The sequence below is a fragment of the Eurytemora carolleeae genome, unplaced genomic scaffold, assembly GCF_000591075.1.
Source record: "Eurytemora carolleeae unplaced genomic scaffold, Eaff_2.0 scaffold375, whole genome shotgun sequence".
In the NCBI taxonomy this organism is placed as follows: Eukaryota; Metazoa; Arthropoda; class Copepoda; order Calanoida; family Temoridae; genus Eurytemora; species Eurytemora carolleeae.
The window spans coordinates 194,681-210,193 of NW_019396277.1; the positions used below are offsets into that span (position 1 = coordinate 194,681).

The 15,513-nt window shown below is 32.1% G+C and overlaps 1 protein-coding gene across 3 annotated transcripts in view; it reads right to left on the bottom strand.

Annotated features, from left to right (window-relative positions):
* Nucleotides 1–13,020: 13,020 nt before the first annotated feature.
* Nucleotides 13,021–15,513, bottom strand: part of LOC111699981 (protein kinase C-binding protein NELL1) — a 39,329-nt gene continuing 36,836 nt past the window's right edge. Inside the window, exons 21-22 of one of the 3 annotated variants that reach the window (XM_023470785.1) lie at nucleotides 14,167–14,441; nucleotides 13,021–13,664 (exon numbers count right to left, since the gene is read on the bottom strand). In XM_023470785.1, the coding sequence (XP_023326553.1) occupies nucleotides 14,198–14,441 (244 nt within the window). In that variant the 3' untranslated portion in view covers nucleotides 13,021–13,664; nucleotides 14,167–14,197. Of the gene's footprint in view, nucleotides 13,665–14,113; nucleotides 14,442–15,513 lie in introns of those variants that run through there. The other 2 variants (XM_023470786.1, XM_023470788.1) reach the window with 2 other exon arrangements.

The following is a 15,513-nucleotide window of genomic DNA, read 5'->3' on the forward strand; positions in this document are numbered from 1 at the left end:
GGGGGGGTAATTAAGACGGTCCTCATCCCTTTATAAGTGACAAATTTGGTTCAAAAAGGCAAAGTTTCCGCAAAGGGGTATTAGGCCCCATATGGGAATTGACCCCCCCCCCTTCCCCAAATGTTAAGATGGTCAAATCACGTGATATATATGAAACAGAATCTATAAATACACTTTGCTTGTCTGTGTGTTTGTATCCAATAAATATCAAAACGGCTGAACCGATCGGGTCCAAATTTTGTGACCTCGGGGAAGATTTATGAATAGGCTTTTTAGATAAATCTTTAAAATGAGCGAAAAAATATTGAAAATCCGCAAAATTTTGTTGTTTTTCAGATTTTTTGCTGTACAAAGAGAAGATGCTTACAGAATACAGATATAAAAGTTAAAATTGTGAATGCGCACGAAGCGCCCTAAAACCCTAGCTCTTAGCTAATAAAATTTTAAGATATTTTTTTTGTTGTTAAACCATGCCCTAGATAGGTGTTATTTTGCTCTTTAATTATTTATCGAAACTGTCGCCATGTTTATCATTATATATTATGCAACATAACGGGGCATTCACCCCGGAAACGCGCAATTTTGGAATAATAAATTAACGAAAAGGTCTGTACAAATATTTCGTGATTTTTACATGTTATTCTTATACTCAGATGCACATCTTTCAAATGCAGAAAATTTCAGTGTTCGTGAAAGATTGTTTCGAGAAAATTTTCAAATTTTTCGATTCTTTTCAATGTTGAAAATGTTAAAAATATAAACAAAAAAATCTGTGAGTTTGTTTTCAAAGTTTAATTGTATGATATACAAATAAAATATGCTTATGAATGTAAAATATAGAAAGCTAAAATGATTATTAAGAGTATATGTACGTTATTTAAAGAAAATTGGTCTATCTATATTTTATAAAATAAAGCTCTTCGCTCATCTAAATAGATACATTGCTTGTTTGTTTTCCTATTTGTATCCAATAAACCTTAAAACGACTGAACCGATCTGGTCCAAATTTTGTATGTGACCTCACATGACACCAGGGAAGGTTTATGGATGATCAAAATAAAAAATTTTGCCTCCGACAAATAAATTTTATAAGTCCACGAAATGTTTTATAAATCCGCGAACTTTTGTGTTATTGTTTTACAATGTTTACAAAGAGAAAATTTTCACAATTGAAATAGAAGATGGGCACGAAGCGCCCAGAAATTCAAAATTGCATTTTTTAACAATTCCACGCGCAACGCCGGGCACTTGAGCTAGTAAATATATAAATCAGTTAAAAATGAATGTCATGGGTCGGTGAACACTCTATATACTATGAGATCAATCTAGATTATCTGATGTATAATAATATACTTTTACCAGGTGCACTTTTATTTATTTATTACATTTTAATATGAGTACAATACATGCTTATTCACAATTTGAAAAATAAAATGATTTATTATCCATCCCTGAATCATGCACTACACCTGCAGGCAAATCAATATATTTTTTACCTTATTTAACATTTGATTTTAAAGGGACTTTATAGTAATGCAAAGTTTTTCTAATATTAAAGAGATACTGCCCGATTCCGATGCCCTTAACACATGAGCAATAGGCAATACAATGCGTATTCATTTTTCCATCACAAAAAGAGATAAGTTTATAAAATGTCCACCTTGTTTCTAAATACAAGAAATTACACAATTTTGAACAAAGCTTGACCATTATAATTAAAATATAAGTTTTTTTTGCTAATTTCAAAGGATGTTCAGAAAAGTGTATGAAATTTTCTTGCAAATGAAGATTAAAATTTCATCCTAAAATTTCAGCAAATAGTGCTAAAGTTTGTACGGAAATTAGTGCAGTTTTAATTGTTTTTTGTTTGTTTGTTATTTCATTTTATTTTATATCATCTTCCATGAAAGACGGGTTGAAGCGCCTGCATTGTGCATATGATATTTGACACCAATGACGTCATTCCATAATTTCTTTTAAATTGCCATGCCACCTGCTGTATTTACATCCGAAGAAGAGCTGTAAATCGTTTTAAAGATATTTTGAAGTTAGTTCATTTAAAATTAAGATAAATATAGGATAATCATTCCTTTCTAGTTTCATAATATTATTGACTAACTATGAATAGCTTAATCATTTGATTCAAACAAATTCCTAATTAATTAATTGCATTTAGATACGTCCGATAAAGGAGGGAGGAGGGGGTAGTAACCATCCCTTTTTCTCTCTTCTCCTTTTTTCCTTCTAGGCGAACCTTCAGAATAAATTAAGAAAGTTTTGTTTTGAACAGTTTTCCGGAATTGCCCCCTCCCCCCTCGATTAGGATTAACATTAGGATTAGGATTAGAATTAAAAAAAATATTACATAAGCTTCTCCCCGTGATGGCTTGTCTTTTAACAAAGTGAAAATGTGCAACAAACTTTGCCCTTTTCCTCTTTCCCCCTTCCACTTGCNTCCTTTTGTTGTATCGAAAGTGTGCATATTTAATGAATTGTCCAAACTTCAAGGTCAATGTTACAAATCGTTCTCCCCCAAACTTTCCAATATATTAACCTAGCAGTAATTTATTCTTATAGAGTTGTATAAACCTACCTACTCATGTGCTGTGTAAACCTACCTACTCATTCTTCAGTTCTGTGTAAACCTACCTACTTATTCTTTCAGTGCTGTGTAAACCTACCTACTCATTCTTCCAGTGCTGTATAAACCTAACTACTTATGTTCTGTGTAAACCTACCTACTCATTCTTCAATTTTGTGTAAACCTACCTACTTATTCTTTCAGTGCTGTGTAAACCTACCTACTCATTCGTCTAGTGCTGTTTAAACCTACCTACTAATGTGCTGTGTAAACCTACCTACTTATTCTTCAATTCTGTGTAAACCTACCTACTTATTCTTTCAGAGCTGTGTAAACCTACCTACTCATTCTTCTAGTGCTGTATAAACCTACCTACTCATGTGCCATGTGTAAACCTACCTACTCATTCTTCAATTTTGTGTAAACCTACCTAATTATTCTTTCAGTGCTGTGTAAACCTACCTACTCATTCTTCTAGTGCTGTATAAACCTACCTACTCATTCTTCAGTTCTGTGTAAACCTACCTACTTATTCTTTCATTGCTGTGTAAACCTATCCAAGTAACAATTTTGCGGAAAATCCGCGGAAATTCCCAGGAATCTTTCCTGGGAATCCGAGGAAATTCCCAGGAATCTTTCACAGGAAAATCCGGTGAAAATGTCGACAGCTTTTCCCAGGAATTTCTCGTTACCAATTCCGAGGAACCAGGTCCGAGGAATTTCTTGTAACCCATTCCGAGGAAATTCTCGTAACTCTATCCAAGGAATTTCTTGTAACCAATTCTAGGGAATTTCTTATTACCAATTCTTCAGAAAAACCAGAGAAAATTTGTAGCAAAAAGGTCTTCAGAACCAATTCCTGGGAATTTCCCTGAAACTATTCCCAAGATTTTCTCAAGAATTCCTCAGGAATATCTTGAAATATTCACTAACAAAAGTAGTGAATAACTGAACAACTATATTGCCCCTCCATTTTTTTAGAAGTATAACTATCTTCTTAAGTCAGAATGTTATAGTCGTTTTTAAATTTCTCAGGAATTTCTCGAAACTGAGTCTCAAAACTGTGATCCCACAAAAATCTCTAATCTTGGGGGACCAATTCTAGGGAATTTCTCAAGAATTTCCGAGGAACCAGTTACAGGAAATGATTCTCGAGAAATACCTCGGAAATTCCTCAAAGAAAGTCACCACGGTTGGTGAATCTGGGGAAATTCCTCACTTTTGTTATTTGGGAACCTACTCATTCTTCTAGTGCTGTATAAACCTACTACTAATAATTTTAGCGCTGTGTAAACCTACCTTCTCATTCTTCTAGTGCTGTGTAAACCTACCTACTTTTTCTTTCAGTGCTGTGTAAAACTACCTACTCATTCTTCTATTTCTGTATAAACCTACCTACAAATAATTTTAGTGCTGTGTAAACCATACCTACTCATTCTTCAGTTCTGTGTAAACCTACCTACTTATTCTTTTAGTGCTGTGTAAACCTATCTACTCATTCTTCTAGTTCTGTATAAACCTACCTACTAATAATTTTAGTGCTGTGTAAACCTACCTACTCATTCTTGTAGTGCTGTGTAAACCTACCTACTCATTCTTCTATTTCTGTATAAACCTACCTACTAATAATTTTAGTGCTGTGTAAACCATACCTACTCATTCTTCTAGTGCTGTGTAACCCTACCTACTTATTCTTTTAGTGCTGTGTAAACCTACCTACTCATTCTTCTAGTTCTGTATAAACCTACCTACTAATAATTTTAGTGCTGTGTAAACCTATCTACTCATTCTTCTAGTGCTGTATAAACCTACCTACTAATAATTTTAGTGCTGTGTAAACCTATCTACTCATTCTTCTAGTGCTGTGTAACCCTACCTACTTATTCTTTTAGTGCTGTGTAAACCTACCTTCTCATTCTTCTAGTGCTGTGTAAACCTATCTACTCACCCAGTTGCTGAGTTGTGTCAACTCAATCCGATTTGTATCTCAACTTCGGGGCAGAGATTCGTTTCCTCCTAGATCAATTGAGAATACACTAGGTTTTTTCCCATGCCCTCCATGGTAGGTTGATGATACACATTTTATTCGCGTCATACAAAAGGCTTTCTCTAAACAACACTATCTGAAATGCACAAAATAAAAGTATGACAAAAATCATTATATCAAAAAATTGTACATACTATCTAAAATGTTTGTACTCTATGGGAATAGAACGTTTTTTCTTTTTTAATATTTAAAGAAATTACTCAAAATTGGCGTACATTCGTAAATGAAGCAGGAAAATTAAAAAATAAAATAAAATTGTTGAAAATATTGTCTGATCTAGCGATATATATATTTATAAAAAGCATTAAATTTAAACTTAAATCTAAACTCCTATTGATTTAGTTAATTTCTCTTGGATATCTCAGGCGTTGACCTGAAAAATAATTTTGAATTGAGGGATCAAATTTAAAAGCTGTCACAGTGGATATCAAGATCAAACGTTAAAGATTAGCGCTAGCTGGATTCAAACAAAAGTTTAGACCCCTGAACACCTAGAAACCTAAACATAATTAAATAATTAGAACTATATTTTAGTACTAAAAAATAAATACTGCAAGTGTTTCAAATTTAACAATTTAAACCTTTTCTTTAAATTGAAATGAATGAATGACTGTTTGATGAGTTAGCTCGGTCATTATTCATTTTTAAACAACTGTTCATCGAATTAGTACTATTAATGTAAAACAATGCATATTCCGGGTGCGTCGTGCCCATCTAATAACTTTCTTCTATTAGGTAAATCTCTGTTGGCTGAATGGATTAGGTTGATCTGCCGATTAAACTTAAAATTTTCCGCTTTGGACCAAAGTATATTCTTGCATAATTCCGCTTACAACGCAAAGAAATTGGGAAATATTTGCGGGAAAATTCACTTTCTCAATTGAATCTTTAGTTTAAAGTATAAAAAAACGCGAAAATTCACAAGCCTATAGTTTTCCGAGTGAGCACAATACAGAAAGTTATGAACATCATGAACATCATGAACATCATGGCAACTCTGGCCAAAGAATCAGTTTTGTCAATTACCACTATAACTGACCCAAATATGTACGAGGAACAGTTAGGGCCACTTTTTAAATTTTTTGAGTAACTTTGTTTTTTCCCTACATACCATGTATATTAGATATCATAAGCTAATTTACACTTTCTTTTAGAAAAATGAAAACTGACACTTAATTAATAATAACGAGAACTTTTTTTTTCTTTTTCTAAGTCTGAATTTAAACATTGTACTTTAGGCTTAAAGAAGATTCCAAACCATTTTTCGTGACAGAAATTCTCTGTAGAATTACAAGACACAGAGAGACTGTTTTTCGCGACTACGCATAGCTCCTTTTGGCTTCTGCCCCCGCCCGCCCTGAGCCTCCGACATACAGACACGAGCCGCCCAGTTTTACTAGGTAGACCGAGCCTCCGCTATGTGAATTTGGCAGTTCCATCTTTGTATTGAGTGTCGCTGGAAGTTACGCTTACAGTCCCTTTAAATTAAACTTAACACCTTCATTTTACCCCCAAAAATGAGAATGGTAAATCTTGAATACTGCCCGGGCAAATGTTTTAAACATTATCATAGGCTTTCGTAGGAAATTTTTTTTTGATATACGTATTAAGTTATAGAATAAGTTTGCCCCAACCATCGGAGTTCGAAAATTAAAAAAATCACGATTTAGGCGAGTATCAATTTTTTCCTTTCAATAATTGAAGAATAATTAACATTTTTCATTTCATTGAAAATCTCCAAAAAAATATTAATTTATTTTTTGAAAAGTGTGAAAAAGATGGGATTTTGTTCATTCAGAAAGGTCTTTAGAAAATGTAAGTTAACAAAATTTTGATATAGTTAAAGCAAAGTGCATAAATAAACTGAACAATCCCTTTATTCAATATTAATTTTACTCAAACTACACGAGGCAGACGTGTAATATACTTTAAGGCAGACGGAAACAGCTCAGCAAGAAATACATTTGTCTACGAGGATTATTTATTGTTATGAAACTCAGTATCGGAAACCCGGTTTCAGGAATGGGGCCAGGCAGATTTGTAGATACCATTTTTGTTTTTATACAATATTTTATGTGGTTTCTTTACATTCTTTTGTTTCTAATTTCTTAAATGGAGTGACCGGCAATGTATGGTTGTTGAACCGAGTATGCAGTATTGAAGAAAATCTTTTTAGGATTCATTTGAGACATATTAAACATTTCCACGATGTATAAATACTGAGTTTGAGTGCAAAGTCGACGTTCAAAATCATGAATTTGGATGGGTACGTTTTCAGAATCGGCTTTTTTAAAATGATTAAATAACGACGAAAAATGAAGTAAAAATTCGAAAGTAAACTTATTAGATGGTTAGGAACACATTTCTCAAATGAAAATTGTCAATAAATCCATGTTAGAAACAATTATTTCGTTTTCATTATTATATTAAACTTCTTTTCTATGAATTTGTTCGCAGATTTCTACAAATTCTTTAAATGTCGTCTTTTCTAAAAAAAATCCAGAAAATCTGCTAAAATCTTTGTGAATAATAAGAGATTATAGAAACTTATAATTGAACAAGATTACTTATTTTCCATGATAAAAGTTAATTTTATTTTCTCAACCTGTTCCTATAAAACAACAAATTAATACTATAGAATTTTGTTTACATTTTTTGTCATCATTATTTCATAATTTTTAAAAAACCGTTTCTGAATATGTGCACACTCAAATTCTTGATTTTGAACGTCGACTTTGTACTCAAACTCAGTAAATATACGTCGTGGAAACGTTTTATATATCTCAAATGAATCCTAAAAAATTTGTCCACAACACTCAATTCAACTACAGGGTGTACTGTCCCACATCATATTTAGAATCAATCAGTTTGAAAAATAACATAAGGCTTATATAACAATTTTTTTTGCGCAAAATGATAAGTTTTTCGAGTATTAAGGGTTAATTTTGGTGTTAAAGATTGGAGATAATCTAATATGATATGGGACGCTCGGTACCTTACATAGCCGGTCACTCCCTTTAAAATTGAATCTCCGCAATAAGGAAACTCGGAAGTTTCGTTTAATTGCTGTCTAGGGTTCTTCAAATATTTGTCTACATAAAAGTGTACTGCAGTTTCTGGGCTGAATAAAAACAACTTCAGTTGTTTACACCCCTCCCAAAAACTGCAGTACACTTCTTAAGTATAAACAAATATGCAAAAGCTCCTGGTGAATCGTTCTTGCTAAGTTGAATAATAAGGTGTTTTACCTTTCCTTGACTTTTGCACTGGAATACCGCTTAGCGTTTGTTTATTTCCCAGTTTTCTAAACTATCCGGGCTTCAAACGCCCTCTCCCAGTCCATTAAGGGTTAACGGTTTGGTATGTTTGTGTTCTGGATGGTTTTGTTTTATATATATATACACAATGTTGCCTGAAACTATGGGAAGTTTATCCTTTGCAAAAATGCTAAACACATCTTCTGCAAAACCAAGTTTGACTTGTGCAAAATTAATATCTTTTCTTATGTTGCACACACAGCATGCTTTGATAAAAAAATAAAAAATTTCTTAAACATGTATTTAATATAAGATTTTGTTGTTGAATATTTCTTTTCTTAAATGAATAATGAATATAGATCTAAACGAGGAAGTGAACTTAATAAGTATTTTGTATTTAATTCATGTATTTAATGTAAGATTTTTTTTGTTGACTATTTCTCTTCTGGCCAATTTCTTAAACGTTCTTATAGTATAAGTAGAACCATTATCACACTTCCAGAGCAGTGTAGATAGATAGATACGACCTATAGTTGTACCAATGGTGATATGAAAAAGAAATAAACTCCATTGAAAACAAATACAAACAAAACATAAAGTTTTTTTTTGGAATAATTTGTGCAGATTTTTGTGTACAATCCCTTTAAATTCATAATGTTGGTTTGGTTTGGTCCAATGCAGCATTTTGATTGTGGAGTACTCACAGTTTTAAACCTTCTCTTATCTTTGCAATCTTGTTCTTTATATATTTATATACAGGGTTACTCACAAAGGATTAGACTGTAAAGACGACCAGAAACTCTTAAAATGAGACGATTTCAAGGTCATAAATATAGTTTTTTAATGACTTGACAGAAATAAACAAGTTTACAGTTGCAGGGAATCGTAAATATAAGGAAACAGACAGTATAGATTTCGTACAATCGTCTCTGAAGTCTTATCTTTTGTGGGTAACCCTGTATTTAAAAAATACTAGATTTTATGTCTATTGTCCTAATCAAAAAAGGAAAAAGGGAATATGTCGTTGTTTTTCAGCTTTAAAAAGTGTTACATTCTAGTTATTTCATTCATTGCCTTTGCTGCAAAAATTTTCTCGGACTAACTGTAAACAAACTCGAGAATTAGATTATTGTTTGTTTATATTCCTCCCAGACAATATGTAAACAAACTCGAGAATTAGATTATTGTTTGTTTATATTCCTCCCAGACAATATGTAAACAAACTCGAGAATTAGATTATTGTTTGTTTATATTCCTCCCAGACAATATGTAAACAAACTCGAGAATTAGATTTTGTTTGTTTATATTCCTCCCAGACAATATGTAAATAAACTCGATAATTAGGAATTATTTACCCACCCTACCCCCCAATGTTCTTGATGTACGTCCTTGATGATAGAAAACTACCCCTTATCCTACCAGTAAACAATAAGCCTGAATCTTGACTACTGATGAATGTTGTTTACCAACAAATATGAAATACTGCCAACAGATGGATAATCCTGCAGAAATGAACAATATGATAAAATATATAGTACTCACCGAACTAAAGTAAGCTGCCCGTGATATTGAAATCCTATATGTTTTTAATCATAAATCCTCTAGAAGAGCTACGAGGTCACAAAGTTAAACCATTAATAGATTTGATTTTCCCTTTCTGTCTAGTTCAATGTGGTTGGGATTTTAAAAAAGAAATTTGTAGGTTGGATGCGCATACTTTTGAAGTTTGGATGCACACTTTTTGTAGGTCGGATGCACAACTTTTGTAGGTCGGATGCACAACTTTTGTAGGTCGGATGAAAACATTTCGTAGGTCGGATGCACACATTTTGTAGGTCGGATGCACAATTTTTGTAGGTCGGATGAAAACATTTCGTAGGTCGGATGCACACATTTTGTAGGTCGAATGCACACATTTTGTAGGTCGGATCCACAGTTTTGTAGGTCGGATGAACAATTTTTGTAGGTCGGATGCACAACTTTTATTGGTAGGATGAACACATTTTGTAGGTCAGATAATAACTTTTTGTAGGTCGGATATTAAGTTCGGATAAGTGGGCCGTACAGTGTACATTGTACATTGTACTTTATCCAGTACTAGCTTGGGAACCCAGCGTTAATTAGTCCCACCGTTTACCCGACATTAGTCGTAAATTAAGATTTTAGAATCTCAAGAGCAAGCTAAGAACATCCACGTGGGTCTTCCGGTTGTCAATCAAAATTTGAGACAAATCGGTACAAGGGTTCCTGAGTTTTGATCGGACAAACTTACAAGCAGACTACAGATTACAATTTTAAATAGATATTAGATCAAGGTGGTTATATGTACACTGTACATTGTACAATAAATAAATATCTATAAGCTGAAATAACTTTGTAATAAAGTATCCCAAAAGAAGGCTAAACTGCCTTTTGAAATCATAAATACTTTGGGCGTTGGAAATACAGTGTGCACATTTATCTAATTGGAAGAAATCTGTCATATTTTTACTGTAAATTCTATCCAATGGAAGAAATCTGTCATATTTGCACTGTAAATTCTATCCAAAGGAAGAAATCTGTCATATTTGCACTGTAAATTCTATCCAATGGAAGAAATCTGTCATATTTTCACTGTAAATTCTATCAGACTTATCGATAGGACGAACAATTACTCGTAAAATTTGCTCAAACAAAAGAATTGGATTTATTTTAACAGTACAGATCTGTACAATGGAACTTATTATTTAAAATCTTAGAACAGTCGGAAACAACGATATATTAAAAAGATAAATTCCAGTTGTCTTTCAGGAAACAGACCGTTCAAAGTTTTTAAGATTTTAAAAATGTTCTGCTTAAAATTGCCCAGTTGTAATTTAACCCTATAAACGGTTAAAGGGGGGGGTGTAAAAGAAGATCTATATTCTTATTTTAAAGAATTTGCCACAAACTATAATGTTATAAACTCTATTTCTTTGCAACCTGGTGGTGTTAATCTTTGATATTTCAAACTTAGACTATTTGATAGAAAGAACAGAATTAGTGATTAAAAGGTTAGAGTTTGTGACAAAAACTCAGATCCTTTATGTGCAATTCCAATCAAGTTTCACTGCACCTATAAATTTCAAAAATTTCTAAAATCTCCCTCCGTTTCAGGGTTAACAAATTGTTGCACAATTTTAGGTCATTTAATTAAGTGACTTGAGTGGCTTGAGTGACTTGTCTGACAGAGTTCTCTAAGCAGTGACAACTGAGTAATCTTTTTTTGGTGCATAGAAAACACCAGGCATAGAAAACACAGAAAATATTAAGTTTAATAAAGTACGTGACTTCGTTTAATTTTTTTATTGTCTTTTAAGATTGTTTATTATTTAACACATCTTGCAATAACAAGCTCTTTTCCAAGCATAGATAAGAAAATACTCTTTAGAAAATTTGTAAATGATTTTAAAGATAAATGAGAAAAGTCTATAACTGTTCAATACAGTATAAAACTTCTTTTAAAGACATATTCAAACATTTAAAGGGAGGGTATGGGATTTCAATTGACCCTTCATGTTAAGAGTGGCATGTCTGATTCACAGCAATTCACCCTTTCAACCTTTGTATATTAATCGACAAAGTAGGAATCTCTTATTTTTGTTGAAAGTTATGCAAACTGGAGTGAATTCTGAACTCAACGCAACTGATTTTACATATTTCTTGAAAATTCCGAATATTCTACAGGGTGTCCCACATCATATTGGATCTTATACAGGGTGTCCCACATCATATTGGATCTTATACAGCTCTAAATTACGATTTTCGGGACTTATCAGAAAATTTAAAAATAATTAACTACTTTGAAAACTTGTAAAAGGCTATAATATGAAAATTTGCCATAAAGAAAATTCTAGGTTTTTCGAGTATTACATGCGTTTTTTAGCGTTAAGGCTAGGAGATAATCTAATATGATATGGGATGCTCTGTATGTTGGACGCAGTTTTTAATTATTTAAATGAAAATATTTTTTTGTATATTCTGGAAATTATCTAAATATTTTTTTTAAAATATATAAACAGCATGTATGCTAAGTAATCGATAATTTTAAGCGTTTGGTTTGATCAGGATTAATCAGACATAATTTATTAATCAAAGGTTTAAAGGGTATCGTTGTGAATGAGACATAATTTATTAATCAAAGGTTTAAAGGGTACCGTTGTGAATGAGACATAATTTATTAATCAAAGGTTTAAAGGGTATCGTTGTGAATGAGACATAATTTATTAATCAAAGGTTTAAAGGGTACCGTTGTGAATCAGACATAATTTATTAATCAAAGGTTTAGAGGGTATTGTTGTGAATGAGACATAATTTATTAATCAAAGGTTTAGAGGGTACCGTTGTGAATGAGACATAATTTATTAATCAAAGGTTTAGAGGGTACCGTTGTGAATCAGACATAATTTATTAATCAAAGGTTTAAAGGGTACCGTTGTGAATCGGACATAATTTATTAATCAAAGGTTTTTAGGGTACCGTTGTGAATCAGACATAATTTATTAATCAAAGGTTTAAAGGGTATCGTTGTGAATCAGACATAATTTATTAATCAAAGGTTTAGGGTACCGTTGTGAATCAGACATAATTTATTAATCAAAGGTTTAAAGGGTACCGTTGTGAATCGGACATAATTTATTAATCAAAGGTTTAAAGAGTACCGTTGTGAATCAGACATAATTTATGAATCAAAGGTTTAAAGGGTACCGTTGTGAATCGGACATAATTTATTAATCAAACGTTTAAAGGGTACCGTTGTGAATCAGACATGTCACTCTGCAAACCAACGGTCACGTAAAGTTTTAGTTTCAAATAAATTTAAGATTTATTTCTGTTTACTTTATTGGAATAATTTAACAGATTTGTCCATATTTGACTATAATATAACAATTTATAATAAAAACTAATATGAATAACAATACTAGGTATAGTTTAACAATTGAGTTCAACAAAAGGAACGAACTATCCTTATTTTAACATATTTTAAAATTAATATTGGATATTTATCTAAGACATTTCAAAACTGCGATCATTTTGTTCAAATTTGTGAGATAAATCTATCTTTATTATCGGATATTTTGAACAAAATAGTTTTCTAACATGTGCATCAAACATTGTCAAACATTTTCAAACATTGTCAAACATTGTCAAACATTTTCAAACGCGGAGCAAAATAAACGTTTTTAGTGAAAAGTTTTAGAGGAAATATTCTCCGCTTCTAAAACATTAAATCTCTTACTCTTGACATTTTTGAGTAAAGAATGGAATCTTTTGTGCATAATAATACAGTGTTTGAAATAAAGGATATGTCGGTTACATAAAGATCAGACATAAATGCAGTAATAAAAACTAAAACAAAGAAATGCGAGGAATGATTTTGTTTTTAAGTACAGTTTAATGAGTACAAGACATTGTAGTTAGTTGGTACACATTTAGTACTTTTCAATGACACGAGAGCGTGTGTACAATAATTAATATTGTCTAGAATACAATTATAAAATTTAGATTCGCGAGTTTTTAACATTCAAAGCTATTGATTTTACTTAAAAATCCTCACGATACAGGATGTAGGATGTAGGATACAGGATACAAGATGCCGGATACATGATACCGTATACAGGATGCACTATTTAAAGTACATGGAATACAGGAAACAGTTTAATACTGGAATGAGGTTATTAAAATCCTAAATTACAACTATTACAAGTACATTGTGGTCCGTGGAAGATATCAAAATTCCAATTCTGAGATATATTAAAGACTAGGGTTAAATCCAAAGAGAATAGAATATATAATAGAGTGGAATTTAGAAAATCCCTCGGTATGAATTTTGTCAGTCCCTTTCAGCCTGAAAGGGAGTTCAAAGTGTACAAATCATGTAAATGTTCCCAATTATATGCAGTAGAGTACATTAATACAGTATGTTCCCTAGACTATCCATTTCAATTTCGAATTTTTTAAAGCTGTTAAATGAACTTTATAAAATGAATTAAACGAATAAAAAAACATCATTTGATTTATAGTTATAACGAAAAATGATCGTTTGTAAATAGAATCTATGTGAAATGATCATTGGTCAATTCTGAAACCAGCCTATTTCATAGTTTGGTTTTCTTTTAATATTAATTTTAGATTTTCTAGCTATAAAATTATGTTACAGGGCCCAAAAGGTTATATTATAGCACAAATATGTGAAGTACACCTGTAATATGAAAACAGTACAACAAAATGGCCGTTTTACACCTTTTTCTAGTAAATTCCACTCTAATATATATTCTATTCTCTTAGGGTTAATCAAAGGGTTTGAAGCTCTAGGTGGGATGAATGATACAAGGGAAGAAATAAATGATTATGTTGGTCTGGGTTTACTAGATCCAGCCGATCTTCTGATCCGGTCGATAAGGATGAAGTTATCGTGCTCGCTGGTAGGGATCGTGATGTTCTCCAGGAAGAAGGTTTGCTCCTGCTCCGGGTTCTCCTGGAGCTTAGATCCAGCAGGATCCAGAGAACATGGAGGAGTACTACAGCTAAACCCATCCTGGAATACAAGAAAAACAATTAAAGGGACAAATTAAATCAATATTAAGTTTTTTTTCAGATTTGATATTTTAAAGAATTAAGTTTTAGGAAATACAGTTTGATTATCACATCACATGCGTCTAAAAACAGAAAATTTCACAGAGCATGCAACGGACTAACCAGGGCGAAATGCATTCGATTGGTTCTTTATTTAATTCATTCGTAAATTGTTCTATAGTTCAACAACCAGTATACTTAAACAGTGTGGTCATGTTGATAATTTTTTTTTATTTAAAACGTATTTGTTGACAAAATAAATGAAAAAAGAAAAGGCGAACATTTTTGTTAAGTAGGCTACATTGTGATCAAAAGTCACAGCTCTCTGGGATAAGGATTGAACTATCCTCGTGAATTTAAAGGGTCTGTCAACGAAATTTCAAGTGACCCTTTACAAAAATGTGCGTGTCCGATTCACTTCGGGTTCTCTATCCCCATTGCATGCGGAAACTTTGGTGAACAGGGTACCGATGTGAAACTTTTTAATGTTTCTTGAAATTACCCTGACCAAATAAATATCAAGTACAATAGGTGGCAACAGAGAAATGGACCAATTATACATGACGTCACAAGTGTCAAATATAACAAGGAAAACTATATTTTCTCACACTAGTTAACATGTTTTCCAAGATTAAATAAAAAGTGTAAAAACAGAAAATAAAAAAAAGCTAAATTGCTCTTGTTTTAACGGTAAGATAAACACTTTATTTCAAAATTATCACTATTAATAATAATTTTGTCTGACACAAAAACTAAGTTGACACTTGTGACGTAAGAATACAGCTGTCAGAGAGTGTACGAAATCTAGGTTGCCATCTATTGTATCAGAATCTATTTGACCCTGACAGTTCCTTGAAAGCACTGTATTAACCAAAATACAAAATACAAAATGAAAACGAATATATATATACATATCTAGTCAAATTATTATCTATTGCAAGGTGCTAAACACAAAGTTTATTCATTGAATTCTTGAATATTATTGGTGAAACAGTGACAAAAATATATAAAAGATATTATAAAGGGTTAACAAT